The 14,407-nt window shown below is 38.6% G+C and overlaps 2 protein-coding genes across 7 annotated transcripts; both read right to left on the bottom strand.

Annotated features, from left to right (window-relative positions):
- Positions 1-728: 728 nt before the first annotated feature.
- On the bottom strand, positions 729-2,864 carry LOC105140138 (V-type proton ATPase 16 kDa proteolipid subunit). Its single transcript, XM_011046843.1, has 3 exons — positions 2,659-2,864; positions 2,251-2,536; positions 729-1,066 (listed from the first exon to the last, which is right to left on the bottom strand). Exons 1-3 carry the CDS (start codon positions 2,735-2,737, stop codon positions 934-936), a joined length of 498 nt encoding a protein of 165 aa, XP_011045145.1. The 5' UTR covers positions 2,738-2,864; the 3' UTR covers positions 729-933.
- Positions 2,865-3,839: 975 nt separating this feature from the next.
- On the bottom strand, positions 3,840-14,157 carry LOC105140137 (lysine-specific histone demethylase 1 homolog 3-like). Of its 6 annotated transcripts, XR_845137.1 has the most exons (12): positions 14,023-14,157; positions 11,723-13,798; positions 10,801-10,942; positions 8,336-10,648; positions 8,084-8,177; positions 7,474-7,922; positions 6,293-7,009; positions 6,075-6,149; positions 5,199-5,645; positions 4,531-4,567; positions 4,349-4,453; positions 3,840-4,164 (listed from the first exon to the last, which is right to left on the bottom strand). XR_845137.1 is itself a non-coding variant. In XM_011046840.1 (10 exons), the coding sequence occupies exons 2-9, from the start codon at positions 13,684-13,686 to the stop codon at positions 5,580-5,582; spliced, it is 5,820 nt and encodes a 1,939-aa protein (XP_011045142.1). In that variant the 5' UTR covers positions 13,687-13,798; positions 14,023-14,157; the 3' UTR covers positions 4,901-5,404; positions 5,549-5,579. The 6 variants fall into 6 exon arrangements, 3 of the variants coding, with proteins under 3 accessions (XP_011045142.1, XP_011045143.1, XP_011045141.1); XR_845136.1 differs by having other exon boundaries at positions 3,840-4,453; XR_845138.1 differs by having other exon boundaries at positions 3,840-4,453; positions 5,549-5,645.
- Between the last annotated feature and the right edge of the window lie 250 nt (positions 14,158-14,407).

Genomic DNA, 14,407 nt, shown 5'->3' with positions numbered 1-14,407 from the left:
AATTTATTTTTTTAAAATAATTATTTTTCAGTAAATAAACAAGAACTAAGTTGATAAATAACATGTCATGCACCTTTTATTTTTTTAACAAAAAAAAAAAAGGCAGCACAATTCGGAAAAACACGCACCCACCAGCGGTCAAACTTGCGACCCCAGCAGCTCTTAAATTGATAGAACACACTTAAAAAATATATATATTAAAAAACCTTTATTAAGCAGTTAAACGCAATAAAAAAAACCAAGATATTTCAGAGTATTTAGGTAATTATTAATTAATAAAGATTTATAAGGCGTGTTTAGTCACAATTCGTTCCTTTAATTTACTCCTGAATGACATTAACAGCGAGAGCAAGCAAATAATCTACTCTCAATTTCTTCACTTCAATATTCGAAGTAACCAAAACACAACTACCAAAAGCAAAAACTGAAATAAAATTAAGAATGCCACTCAGAAGCATGTTGATTTGGTTGTATTAAATACGAAGGCCAAATCGAACTAAGCTCTCATTAGTTTCTGGAAAGCAATTTCTAACCTCAAACGGTAACGGATCCAGGCTTGTTGAAATGCAGGGGGCCAAAATACCAGCCGATAGACTAGAGACTATTAAGCCCGGCAGAAAAACATATTTCAAGGCAGTTATAGATGGATGGCAAGGTCAATCTGGATCCTTCACCACAGTGGGTGAGTGCAGGATCAGCAAACCAGGCAATATGGCATCCTTTCAACAAGAATTTGATGTGACCATAACATACATCGATTAATTAAACAATGAGAATTTATCAAGGGAAGAGCTAATAACCAATTATACATTTTTATCATATAAGCAATGGCACTTAAGTCAGACGTGAATTTTTTTAGTGCAAAACACTTTTTAAGTTAAACTAACAAAGATGAATCGCAACAGCCATACAGACACCAAGCAGAGGGACTCTTTACTCAGCTCTCGATTGACCAGCTCGGGAGGAGAGAATGATGCCAACAATGAGACCGTAAAGGGCCAGTGCTTCAGCAAAGATGAGGATGAGGATCATACCAACAAAAAGCTTTGGTTGCTGGGCATTAGCTCTGCAAAGTACAGCCCGACATCAAAGTTAAACTTTCAATGAAAAACTGAAATCCAATAACTCACTGCGCAAAACCATAAAGGAGAACACTACCATCTGTATAGCATGTATCAACCTAAAAAATGGAAGGCTAATCAAGGCACCCTGCGTCAAACAGACAAAGCGCAAAACAAAGACAAGAAACAAGTACAGGTAAACAGTATACAGTATATCACAAACTTCATTGTTTAACCCAACAAAGCAGTGCAGACAGTGGTAGTTATCTACATCAAAGAGGTGATGAAAATATTATAACCAGATACCTGTTTCTCGCCGAACCTCCAAAAATCAAGACCCAACAGAAAACCTCAAACATTTAAACTTATATTTCCAAATATCTTCACAAGTGCAAACAGGAAGGAATAGTAACAATAATAAACTAATTGCAAAACTCAACCTTAAACATTCTAGCAGAATACAATTCTAAGCAATGTCTAGTAAACTTTAGCTTTGGCTTATTTTAGTGACTGTAGTTAACATCTAATTTTCTATTGGAAGGCTTTTCATATATGATAACATTCAGGCTTTCAGGGTCCCTCCATTCATTAATTTTTCATGATCTCTATTTGTTATGTTTACATAAATTAGTTGACGTCTGTTTATGGAAACTTAAAGCTGATAACCATTTCCTTTAAATTCTCTTGAAAACATTTGATTACTTCAAATTGAAACTAAATTAAAAACTTTATTGAGTGCAAACTAGGTTCAAATTCAGGTTGAGTCCAAGTTAAAGCTCCATCAACTCCAATGAGCATCAAGAGGCAGTTGAGCCAATCTCAAACACTTGACGGAGGAGCTTATGAACTAAAATCAAAGCTTCTAGAGCTCAATTCCAAAATAACCAAAGCTTGAGCAACTATTCCAATCCACGAAATTGATCTCAAACAATCTATTGGCAGCTTTCTAGCAACCATATTACAAAACAAGTACAAAACAAAATATTGAAGACAAAACCATAACGCAACTAAAACAGGCATTGCATATCACATAGCAGCTTCAAATACCGCTTCTGAGCGAATGAAACACGAAACTTTTTATCCCGGTAGAATTAATCATAAGATACCTTTTTATAATTAAAAAAAAACAAATCCAAAAGAAAAAAATTGAGCAATTGGAATCAGTTATTAAGTCACTCAAGAGATTTACCTAACACCAGCATCACCAACGATGCCAATAGCCATACCAGCAGAGAGACCAGCGAGGCCACAGGCGAGACCAGAAGAAAGATGAGCATATCCATCGAACAGATAATAGGATTTTGCCTTAGGGTTAATACCAGTACTGATAATCACGGCAATAATCAGACCGTATATACCCAAAACACCAGCCATAACGACCGGGACTATGGATTTCATCACGAGCTCTGGTCGCATCACACCCATTGATGCAACGCCAACTCCACTCTTCGCGGTACCGTAAGCAGCTCCCATGCCTGAACAACCACCCAATCAAAACACCAGATCCACGTAAGCATCAATGAAAATAACTAGAATCTTAATATTCATAGATCCACATCAGAATTTGGTTCCAAACAAATAAAGAGATAAAAATTACAGGAGAAAACGAGGGCGGCAGCAGCGCCAAGGAATCCGAAGAACGGCGCAGTTTCATCGCCACTGAATGTTGAAGACATTTTGTTTTTGGATTTTGACGAGTTTTGGCGAGGACGATTGAATCTAGAGCTCTTGTGTTAATTAATTAACTTATTTATTTATTTTCTAATAATAAGAGAAACTGGAGAGAGCTTCTCCGCGAAGGAAGTTATTGGGCTCAAAAGCCAGCCTGCATCAAGATACAGTACCTGTTTTGCATTTTTTTAAATTTTGTATTTTTTTATTTAAAATTAATTTTTTTAGATGATTTTAATATACTAACATAAAAAATTAAAAAATATTATTTTTATACATTTTCAAATAAACAAAAACATATTTTAAAAACAAACCACTATCATGATATTAAATACTGCAATATAAACTAAAAAATAGCTGTCAAACCAAACTTAGGTAGGTGTAAATTCAAATTAATAAGAAAAATATTTTTTTTTTTCAAATAAAAATTATTTCTAATAAAAACATATTCTTAAACTTGTTCTTGAAAAATAAAGATAATGAGTTAGAGCTAGTAAGTATATGTAAATTTTTTTTTTAATTTTGATTCAAATTTAGACACAATTTTTTGATTCAAGGCAAAGTATTTCTAACCAAATTTACTTGTAAAAAATCAAACCAAACATATCCCTAATTGACAGGTTGTTCCTTTGATTTTATTTTGAATGGAAGGGGCTTGGCGCATCGGCTTGCTTTCTTGGAGGTCACCAGGTGAAATTTGGATCAAACTCGACAACGCCCATGTCCTCGCTGCAAGACAAGAAACGAAAAACAACATCCAGCCACTGAGAATAGAATCATGTATATTACCAGCCGGGCTTCAGTTCATACTTTTCTGCAGTTTGAATTTCAAGGGGCATTCAGCCACAGACAACTTAAATGGACTCTGACGAGAAAAAACCTATCATACAATCGAATAGCAATATATTCATGGTTGTTGATGCAAAATGATATATATAACCGTAACCAATAATCCAACCATCCCAGGACATTATATAAAACAAGCAGACCTCGTCTGAAACTCCTATGTCAAATGTCATTCTCATAATTTATGGTTTTTTGACAAACAAATCCAAACCATGTCGAGGAGAGAATACAGATAACATAACAAAGGCATTTGACACAGAAGAGAGTATGTAAGAAATTTTTATCATATCAAAGCGACTTGTCATGTATTATGAAAGAATAATACAATACATCTACAGAAGGATAACACCCGTTGACGTAAAGGCAATTTAGATAAATCATAATTCAGTCAGAAGTGTGCACAAAAATGACAACACAAGCAGTGGCCAGGCACCACTTAAAAGTATTTTATTGAAGCTGAAACTTGCGAGGTCGTTTCAGGTCCAAAAAGGAACCACAAGATGGTCACCGTCAAGTTATTATGCATTAGTAAAGCAGTGCTCCGGAGGAGAAAAATCCTGGAGAATTGTCGCGCAAAAAAGGCCCTCTTCTTTCCATAAAGAGATCAAAATCAAACCAAACAAATGTCAGCACATTGCAGAATGTATTTACTGAATGAGCACTCCAATGTCATCAAAGAACTTTTGTTCTCTCCCTAATTCTAAATGAGATCGGTGACATGATGGGAGACAATCAAAGCTAAAAATCAATGTTACGTTCCATCAACTAACCAGGGGCAGAGTTTTCTTCATTACTGCCAGAGCAAACACAACTCGCTTTCTGGACATTAACCACATCTTCAGTAGTTCCATGCCACTGATATTTAGCACACACGGCTGCCATGTTGCAGTACATCCAGTTACTAAAAGCTCATTAAGAGAAATTGAAAGACTTGTATATGAAACGGGCATACCTCGCATTGGCAAGACAACCACAATATGTTTCCCAACCTGGCAGCAACAGAAAATGTGAGCAGTAAGATAATAGCCAAAAGACAAGCAAGGATTAGCTAGAGTCACTACTTTTGAGATACATACAATGCGACAAAGTCTACACATTGGTGCAATTGTTGCAATTAAAAAAACAAAAAGATGAACTCCAGATGCTAAGTCGGCCAATTATTACAAAGACCTCTTACCATTTTGATTTTCAAATGCCATGCATACATACACATCGCTGAGCTGGGATTTAAGGTAATAAAAGTAAACTCCATGCACATTGATGCTACGTCAATGCACATCAACAAATGCAAACACACCCACAGAGAGCAACTGGACATAGCCTAGCCTAGAAAGGCTGTCATAAATGCAGAACATGTTCCTTGCATTAAAATTTCAGAGAACAGAAAAATTAGCAACATTTTACTAGAAAAATCAGAGAAGCACTTTAGCACTTCTTGGAGTAAGAGAGAAATATTCTGTATGTTTGTCAATTGTCAAGACTGAAACAATCCTAGACTGTACATGTAGCAAACAAGAAAATGTCAGAACTAAGTAGTGTCTCCTCTATCCCAATCCCTGAATTAAAAAAAAGTCAGGCATCAATTCTCAATGCCTCAGAATCATTGTTGACGTGACGAACCAATTGCAAGGAACAATATGATTCAAAATATGCTGATGCAATCCTTGTAATCAGAGCTACAGCAATTGTCAAGCTCCTATGGCCCTCTGAGCTGCACTCCAGTAGAATCTGAAGACATTTGCAAGAATACTTGGATATTGATCAATCTTCACTGGGGCCCTCCTGATTTCAACAGGAAAACTGTCCCCTTTCTGCTATGGCACTTTCTGCATCATTAACAGCATATTGGCACTCCAAAATTAAGCATTTACACGGGCCGAGCCACAAACTCCATGGCTAACATCTTATACTGTGAACTCTTGAAGGAACAGAAATGAATGGACTTTCTGTAAATGTCACAGAAGCATTACTTGAAAACAGGCAAGTCAATTCTGGGGACTGTCAAGGTTCAACAGATGGCTTCATTGCCATGTGGTTCTCAATCAATTTATCCACAAAGGCACGGATCTGCATATTAAAAGCATCCAAAGATTATTAAGTTTCAGAGAGGATGAAAATGGAAAATAACATCGAGATCATAGAATGAAAAAACATACTCGTGGAAGGATGTTACCCACAAGAAAAGTTTTCTAAGAGGTAATAACATAAAAGAACAATAAAAAGAAGCTATCTGCTTCATGCTAATGAAAATATGGGTGATGAAGGATGGATAGGTAACTGATGCAAATTTCCAAGTAAATTGGGCAGTATATGATGTAAAAATGATAATTAGGAACTATACTATTGCTGCCAAACGAAAAAACAAGTCCCGGTGTATTAAAAGCTTGGCAAAGGAATGTTTCTTGAACAAGCAAGGAATGTTCTCAGAAGGAATGGAAATGTCTACATTGAAGGAGGGAAGACTTGATGTCAATACTATGCTATTGGGGTACAAACCTTATTCTTGCGCTTGGAATCAAGAAACTCAGAAACAGCCATGGCTTTTTCTGCATCTGTAGCCTTCTCCATGACCTGATGACAAATAGTATATGTGTAAGACAGTGACAGAACAGATAGTTGCAACATCCTGGATAACCAAATCATACATATTTACAGCCCAAGAGCAATTAATTAGAAACAAAATAAAGGAGGAGCTGGAGGAAAAATGTGCAAACCTTGGTTGAAATTTTCTTCATTATTGATTTGTACCCCTCCTTGTCAATTTTCCTTGCCTTATAAACAGGCATGAGCAATGATGAAACAAAATCAACAACAGCCTGTTTAATACGATCAGCACCTTGAGAATGACGTTTTGATGGCTCCTTGTTTACAGTGACCTGTGAGATGGAGCTCTCATTTGCTCTTCCATCATGCTTCCAGGTCGGTGGTCTAGAACTTGTGTTTGAATCCTCTTCATCTTTTATATGCATGGCCCGATGGAAAAAATCTGAATCAGCTGCTGCTGCTTGACATTGCCATCTCTCAATGGCATGATAGCCCTTTATCCCTGCACTACCAGCAGTATCCACCCATGCTTTTGTAAAAAGGCTACTGTCCACTGCTGCACTTTCTCCAGACTGTTCTCTAAAACTCATATGTGAAGCAATCTCATTTGAATGGCTCCGCTGAGATAGGTTATCACCCGACATTCTTGAACTATCAAAGTTAGCACAGGCAGCAGAGAAATCAACAGACCAGTCCCTAACCCTGCAATTTCTTGAGTCAGTTTCTGATATACAGTCTTGTTTTCCCATAACACCACCAGACCACTTTCTTCTGAGATCATATTCATCCATCTGTGCATATTGTTCCCGTCTAGCAAATTTGTGAAACGAGGGTATCTTAGGCAGCTGCACCAATGTGCTAAACTTGGCTTCTGACGATGCATATGCCTGCAATGTGCTACCGCTATTTAATTTCTTCATAAAGGTAATCACAACTGGATGAGAAAAGAAAGCAGCCTTAAAGTAAAAGGAAAGAGCTAGTCTATGTACAATCAAGATGAAAAACTTGTGGTATCCTTGCACACATGTTCATCATTTTTTACAGTGGATTACACACTATTAACATGCACCAAATTACCATCCATATATAAGAGGAAGGGGTAAAAGAAAAGAAAAAAACAAAATGCAGTAGCATTTTTCTTCCACCAACCCACAAAATCATGTAAAAAGATTTTCAAAACCTCAAGCTAAAATCCACACAAGGTTTGTTTTGTTAAAAACAGTAACCAGGCAGTGGATGTTCGTATATATTTCCAAGTAGACAGAATTGCTTTACAAAATTTCATGGGAATGAGGAAACTTTAGAAGAGAATCGCACTTCATGCAATGAATACGGTACAAAAGAAACAAACCTGGGCAGCTGCATGGGCAGCAGCACGAGCTGCCTCCTCTGCAGCTAAGGCAGCCCGTTCTTCTTCAGAGATGGCAATTGTGTTACCCTCCTCTACCTCAGTACCCAGTCTGCTTGAGCAATTCAGAGTTTCTGGCTTGCTCTTTCCTTTTTCCATGTTAGAGTTTGTTGGCAAGGGCCCTCTAATCGATGTAGAAACCTGCAGATTGCCACTATTCTCCAAAGCACCATGATGAGTGTGCAAAGGTGGCTTTCCTGAGGTTGAATTGTTGAAAAATCTCCTCTTTGAAGACTCCAATGCAGTTGCATGCCTTGGTAACTTTACCCCACCATTTGAAGCTTTTTCCCTGCGGAAGACTTCAAGCCACACACTAACCAGCTGGCTTGCTATGGCACGTATATCACGGCTTGTATGCACACACACCTTTTCTTTCACTGTTTTCCCTATGCCTGTTCAAACAAATTAAATTTCAACAAATGGTTTAATATTTTGAATCCACGACTTCTGATGTCTGATCACTTCTGCAAGTCCCATCAAACATCTCTATAAGTAAACACTTTGTATTCAACGAGTAGACATGCTCAAGTTGCATGTAGATCAGAAAATATACCTGACAAACGCACAGCAAGTAAATCAGTTGAAACTAGCACAAGAAGACGAACACAGTGACGCAAGAGTTGAGTCCCATCCTTCCCCATTGAGTCCTGCAATAAATCGAATAGATCCATATGGTTAGGATTTTTTGGTCTGCATATGATCATCATTAAATGACACTAGCAGCTTGAGAATTTTGAGATAATTTGTAAAGTCCCAGTGGTCTAGATTCCTAACAGGGTGGGATGCTGTGAAATAAAAAACATACCAGAATCCATGAGTTGAGCATAGCAAGCCCTTTCCTGGTCCCAGCAAAGGACTTCAAAGTTCCAACAGGAAGATTCAACAACTTCTTGGCCAGATGCAAACGTCCTGCAATGGTTTTTGCACTGAAGAACATGTCTCGTAGCAAAGCTTCCCTGGTTAAAAGCCTGGCCCGATCTAGAGAATTCTTATACAATACATTGGACAGCTCAACTGCCTCAAGTCTCTTTGTTATGTCTCTAACTTCATCGCGTTCAACCTCTGAGTGTCTCTGTGCCCCCTCCATTGCCTCTACTTCTGTTGTAAAATCAGTTCCCATACTCAATATGTCAATTATACGCACTGCCTCCCGGAGTCCACTCATCATAGCACCACCAACCGTGTCTGGATGCTCCTTGCAGGTGGCTTCACCCGCAAAAAATACACAGTTCTCAACAGGCCTGCCTAATATATCATAGTCTTCTCCGGATGATCCAATGGCAACATAGGAGTAAGCACCATAGCTGAAAGGATCCCTGCCCCAATCAGTCACCACTGATGCAACTGGATCAGGTACCAAAGCCTCCCCAAAAAGTTTACGAAGAACCATTAATGCATGACTTACATGATCAGATGAGCTCATTCTTTGGCCATCAATAGCTGCCTTACCAGCCACTAGGGCTATAAGAACAGGAGCCCCAACAGTTTTCTTGACATTCCAAAACATAAAACAATGACCCCTCCGATCAGTTTCCTCAGCAGTCGCACCAAAGTAATCCATAGAATCATCCCAGAAAACATCTGGAAATTCAAGGACTACTTTATTAAGAACTCCAAAACCAAGTCGCTGAATGGAAGAACGTTTCCATTGCGGTAACGGAGGGGAAAACTTGATGGCTTCTGCTTTCAGGCACCCAAGAGGCACGGTAATCAGCACAGCATCTCCCAAAAACTCACTACCATTCGAGGTGCTGACTTTGACTTTGCTACAATGACTCACGCTTGCTCCAGCATCTTTGATGCCATATGAAATATCTGTGACTACATGGTTCAAGTGAATGGAGAGTCCTTCCCCAAGAGACTCGACAACATTACTGTAACCCCCTTTAATCATACAATGAGCTCCTCCAAATCCTCCATAAACATCATCTTGATTCCAGTAGGGAAGAGAAACTTCCTTGAGAGAAGCAGCACAGCCGTACTCCAAATGAGCAAAATGCCAATCCATAACCCTCCTCTCAAGAGGACTCAGAATCTCCTCTTTAGAATTCTCAGGAGCTCCACCATCAACACTACAAGTTTTGGAATCATATAAAGCATCCACTGCATTTCCTGATTCAGTTTCATCGAAAAAGGCTCCAGGGTGTGCCATGCGACGTGTCTTGAGGGCATAGCTTAAACCATCCTCCAGAGACATTTTCATAGCATGTTGCCCTTTCTGAGCAATAACCAAGACCATGTCATCAAGAAGGCTGTTGTACTCTGCTTCCAATTCTTCATCCAGATCTGTAGGAACCTTTTCTCCGGTCACAATATCATAAAGAGGACAGTCACTATTTAGCACAGTCAGCTCAAGGCCCAACTGAGCACAAATCAATGAGGAAGGGTCTGGTCTTCTTTCAGTGGTCACATCAGCCTCAACTCCAGTTATAATACTAGCCCCAAGATCTACAGGGACTGAAAGAGATGAGCGATCTGTATAAACACGGCCACCTATTCTACTCCGAGCCTCGAGTATAGTAACAGAAAAACCCTGACGTTCCAAGTGACGTGCAGCAGTTAAGCCAGCAGGACCAGCTCCAATGACAATTATTTTCTTTCTGTCTTTGGAATCACACAGCAATTTATGACTCCCTCCCATTTCAGCACAAGAGTTAGATTTAACACTCTGCAAGCCATTCCTTAACTCTGGATTTATTACAGGGGCCGTCCTGCTATCCAGCATCGTGCAAGATGGATCAGTACTCAAAGCATCCAAACTGGCCAGCCCATTAGATAACTTTGTATTGCTAACACTATTTTGCTTAATATCTTCAGCTGGCCATTCTTCACATTCCTCAACATTGGGTAAATCCAGTGTCACTGGAGCAACAAGCTTCCCCCTTTTCAAAGCTTTCAATGCCAGGTCTTGGTTATCCATTGGAACCCTGTCCTTTGGCTCCAAAGAATTTTGAGAACTTTGAACCTGACCAAGGATAAAGGAGACCCCATCTTCTAAATCAGCTACTGAAGCTCCAGGATTTCCCTCAAAAGTTTTTTCTTCGACAAGTTTATAATTGTGATTGGCACTAGGTTCTGCACTCTCTTTCTCAGAAGCAATTCCAGCATTTATATAGCCCTGTCAACATATTATGAGCATTTAGATGCCAGAAATGATGTAACTGGAACCAAAATATTGGACTGTTTATTTATTTATTTATTTATTTTTGATGAGGAGGCATCAGCTATGAACTTGCATGAAAGAACAAAATCAAAAATAACACAACTTACACTCTGATCAAGAAATTCATAGATTAGCCTTATTAAAGAAGCACGAGGAGATTCATTCTGGGAAGGAGTCTCAGTGATGCCACAGTCTGCAAGAGGCAATATACGGCTAACGTCTTTGCTCCAAAGACCCAATATCCGATTCCTGCAATGCACCAAGGCAATCAAGTAAGCAATGGGAAAAAGAGCACAGTCCATAGTCTGTTATGGTAATCATAATCCATCCCAAAAACATATTTTTTGGGGAGAACAAGAAACAAGGAGGATAACTAATTCTAGTCTCTAAGCGGGAAGACTACAAAGAGCCAAAATAGTAAGATACAATAACAACAGCATTGCTGCTCTTACAAGCTATGCTATAAAAAATGCAAACTGAAACGTGATCAACATGATATCCATTTCATGGAAATAGGAGGCTAGCAATTGGACAGCCTATAATCACAATATGCTTTCTTAACAGAAGCCACCTTCCATTGGATATATTCACTATCCATAAAATAATATATGGTCCTTCAAACATACTAGTGTATAGAACAAGAAATAGCAACAAGTGAACGATGGATGGATAGTTGGCTACTTGGATATCCCTGTGATTCCAACACATAAAATGCACAACAGACCAAGATTCCAAGATCTTTTGCTCTGGCTGGAATGATACTTGCCAGTTGATTCAGAAGAGGTGGTGGGTAGCTATTAGATGTGGATACAAAAACAACAGTATAAAGCATATACAGCAATATCCAATGCCGCCAAATATAAAGAACCGTTGGTGTTCTGTCAACTTGATAACACCAACAACTAACAAAAGAAAACAGCTCTTCTGAACTGTAACAAGAAAACAAAAAGAAGGGAAGAAGGTAAAAAGAAATTACTGGACTGTACTGCATGCAAGGCACAGACAGATTGAAAAAAAAAAAAAACTAACCTGCACTCCAAATATTCTTGAAGCCCACCTTTGCGCTTTAAGACCTCCTTAAACTTGATCTTTTCGACTGGACCTGCTGCACGTGCTTTCAATCCAGCTGTAACTGCTGCAATCCTGCAATTTTCAGACTCGACACTATTTGAAGAAGAATCAGACTTCTCTCTGGTTCTAAAAGATCGGTCACTTTCAACAACCTGGTCATTTTCCAGAAATTGTTTCTCATTTATCAAAGTCTCCCAATCAGCATCCCCTTCATAAGCCATGTCTCCAAGTCTGCGCTTTTTGGGCTTCCGCATAGCACGATGCAAAGCTGCTAAGTGACCATCTTTGATGTCAGAATCTGGCACTGATACAGAATCTTCTGGATAACTTTCATTTTCTTCTGGAGTTAAAGATCGAGGAGATGGTCCATTGGCCTCTTCATTGATCGAAAGATAATCTAAGGAGTTCCTGTTGTTGTTCATGCACAAAGAAAATGTACATTTGTGGACTTCTCTGGATGTTACAGTAATTGGTGACAACCTAACATCAGATATTTCCACATTTTCCTTTTTTGGAACTGAAGCAAGATCCTGCAGATCATTTTGACTATTAGGGCTAGAGGAGGCTGAGACTTCTCTTCCGCCTGAAGATATTGAAATTTGAGGTTCTGCATTTGAAATGCATGCGGCTGAAACACCCTTAGATTGTTGTTCTAATGCGTTCCTGGTGCTTGCTTTACCCACAGAACAAAGCTTTAACCCATTCTTTAAAGTCTGAGCTTCCAAGCCATCATTATTGCCTGAAGCAGAATGACTTTCATTCCAAATTTTATATGAACTAAAAGGTTTCCCCATAGGTTCCCCTTTAAAATCTGAGATGCATGGGTCCTGCGTTTCTTCCTCTTCAATCACCCCATGTTGAGATCCCAATGCTGGAGATGCAGGTGCAGCAACCTCAGCAGTAACTTCTGAAGATTTACCATGTCTCTTGTCATTGGATTTCATACTTTCATCCTTGCTCACAGAGAGCCCCTTGATTCTATCAGTGTTTTCTTCTATGCAATAGGAAATTTCATCAAACCCATTATCAAGCCTCTGGTTTTTTGTATTCAAAATTTGTCTAGAGGGAGAATCTAACAAACTCAAATTGGCAACTATATGGGAACTGTCTCCAGCTTCCAGATCTTTGCAGACCACATTTGAGACAGGACTGGATCTGAATATACTTAAATCCACATCCTTGGAACCCCCAGAACCAGCTCCAGATCCAGGGCTTAATCGGGCCTCCAAACACTGAACCCTATTAATTTGCTTTGAACTCGAATTTGCACAAGACTTCCTCACCGAACCCGATTGCTTCTTCTGATAAAAAGCTGATATTGAATCTTCCAACTTATCCAAAGACTGACTTGAACTCTCACCAGGCAACAAACTTTCCTCTTCTTGGTTCTCTAACAGAGCACCCTGAGATCCCAAACCCTCCGAATCATCATCAACCGCAGCATGACCCCCAGTTCCCACACTGTTCCAACCACTCTCCACTTTACTCGCTCTCTCCTTATGCTTGTTTTGTACTTTTTTCTCCACATTTCCATCCAATAACTCGTCACCTTCATTTGGAATGGCACTTACAGATCCCAAACCCTTCTTAGGAGCTTTCAACTTCTTCTTAAAACTCGCAAGTGTATCATCCATTCCTCCCAAATCCTCATCTTCGGTCACCAATTTATCTTCCCTAACTCCAATCTTCTCCAAAACCACCTTAACCTTTTTAGGGTTTCTAGGTCTCTTCAACCTGAACAAAGACCCAATGGGCTCATTGTCATCTGAATCGATACCAACCTCAATTTGCTTCCCCAACAATTTCTTCTGCTCCTCCATTCCTTTGTTAACCCTAGGTTTCAACAAATTCCTTGACAAACCCTTCTGTGACCCTAACTTAGCTTCCAAATCCTTACAATTCGACAAATCATCACTTTCCATTTCTCTATTATCAAAAAATCAAAGCTCATTTTTCCCTCAATTAACAAACTAGTGCCATCATTAACCAACCAAAACAACACAAAATAACAATCCAGGCACAACCTATCAAAACCTAAATATATATATAAAAAAAACAAACAATTAGAAACAGAATCATCTCTTTCTAATGCAAGCAATTATTCATAGCTTTGCTTTAGTTTAAGCAAAGAATCTAACGATATTAACAGGAAAAAAAAAGTGAAGGATTCTGAAGCGAGTAAATAGACAGTGCTGCGTGTGAAGAGTGGGAAAAAAATAAAGAGAGGTGCAGGGAGAGAGGGGAGAAGGGAATCAGACCTGAGAGAGTAATGGAGCTTTGACATGGAAAGGGAGGTAGTGGTCATGGATTTGTCGAGGGAGAGTGAGAGGAGTCCGTTAGCGTTTAACTTTTTTATTTTTATTTGATTTTTGTTCTCTGGAATCGGAAGGCTTGAAGCGTAGGAGACTTTTTTTTTTTTTAGTTTTAAAAGTATTTAAAAAAACTGAAACATTTTTTTTATTTAAAATTATTTTAATATATTAATATAAAAAAATAAAATAAAAATTTAAAAATAAATATTACCACAAAATCAAACAGCTCTAAATACTTAATATTCCAAATACTTAATTTATTGTGCTGTTATATTAAAGTTAAGGGAAATAAATATAATGAATGTCTTAGGTTTTTTGTTTTATTTATTTA

Source organism: Populus euphratica, unplaced genomic scaffold (assembly GCF_000495115.2).
Source record: "Populus euphratica unplaced genomic scaffold, PopEup_1.0 scaffold98.1, whole genome shotgun sequence".
NCBI lineage: Eukaryota > Viridiplantae > Streptophyta > Magnoliopsida > Malpighiales > Salicaceae > Populus > Populus euphratica.
The sequence above is the reverse complement of the archived record's forward strand: the minus strand, read 5'-3'. Positions and strand labels throughout refer to the sequence as shown.

Bases quoted from the DNA above. Each gene is read 5' to 3' on its own strand.
- LOC105140138 (XM_011046843.1), bottom strand. From the start codon at position 2,737: ATGTCTTCAACATTCAGTGGCGATGAAACTGCGCCGTTCTTCGGATTC. The intron at 2,537-2,658 runs GTAATTTTTATC...GTGGTTGTTCAG, and splicing joins TGCCGCCCTCGTTTTCTCCT to GCATGGGAGCTGCTTACGGT. The intron at 1,067-2,250 runs GTAAATCTCTTG...TGTACTTTGCAG, and splicing joins GTTGGTGATGCTGGTGTTAG to AGCTAATGCCCAGCAACCAA.
- LOC105140137 (XM_011046839.1), bottom strand. From the start codon at position 13,686: ATGGAAAGTGATGATTTGTCGAATTGTAAGGATTTGGAAGCTAAGTTA. The intron at 6,150-6,292 runs GTTTGCACATTT...ATTTGTCATCAG, and splicing joins TGAAGAAAATTTCAACCAAG to GTCATGGAGAAGGCTACAGA. The intron at 5,646-6,074 runs GTTTGTACCCCA...TTTAATATGCAG, and splicing joins ATTCCAAGCGCAAGAATAAG to ATCCGTGCCTTTGTGGATAA.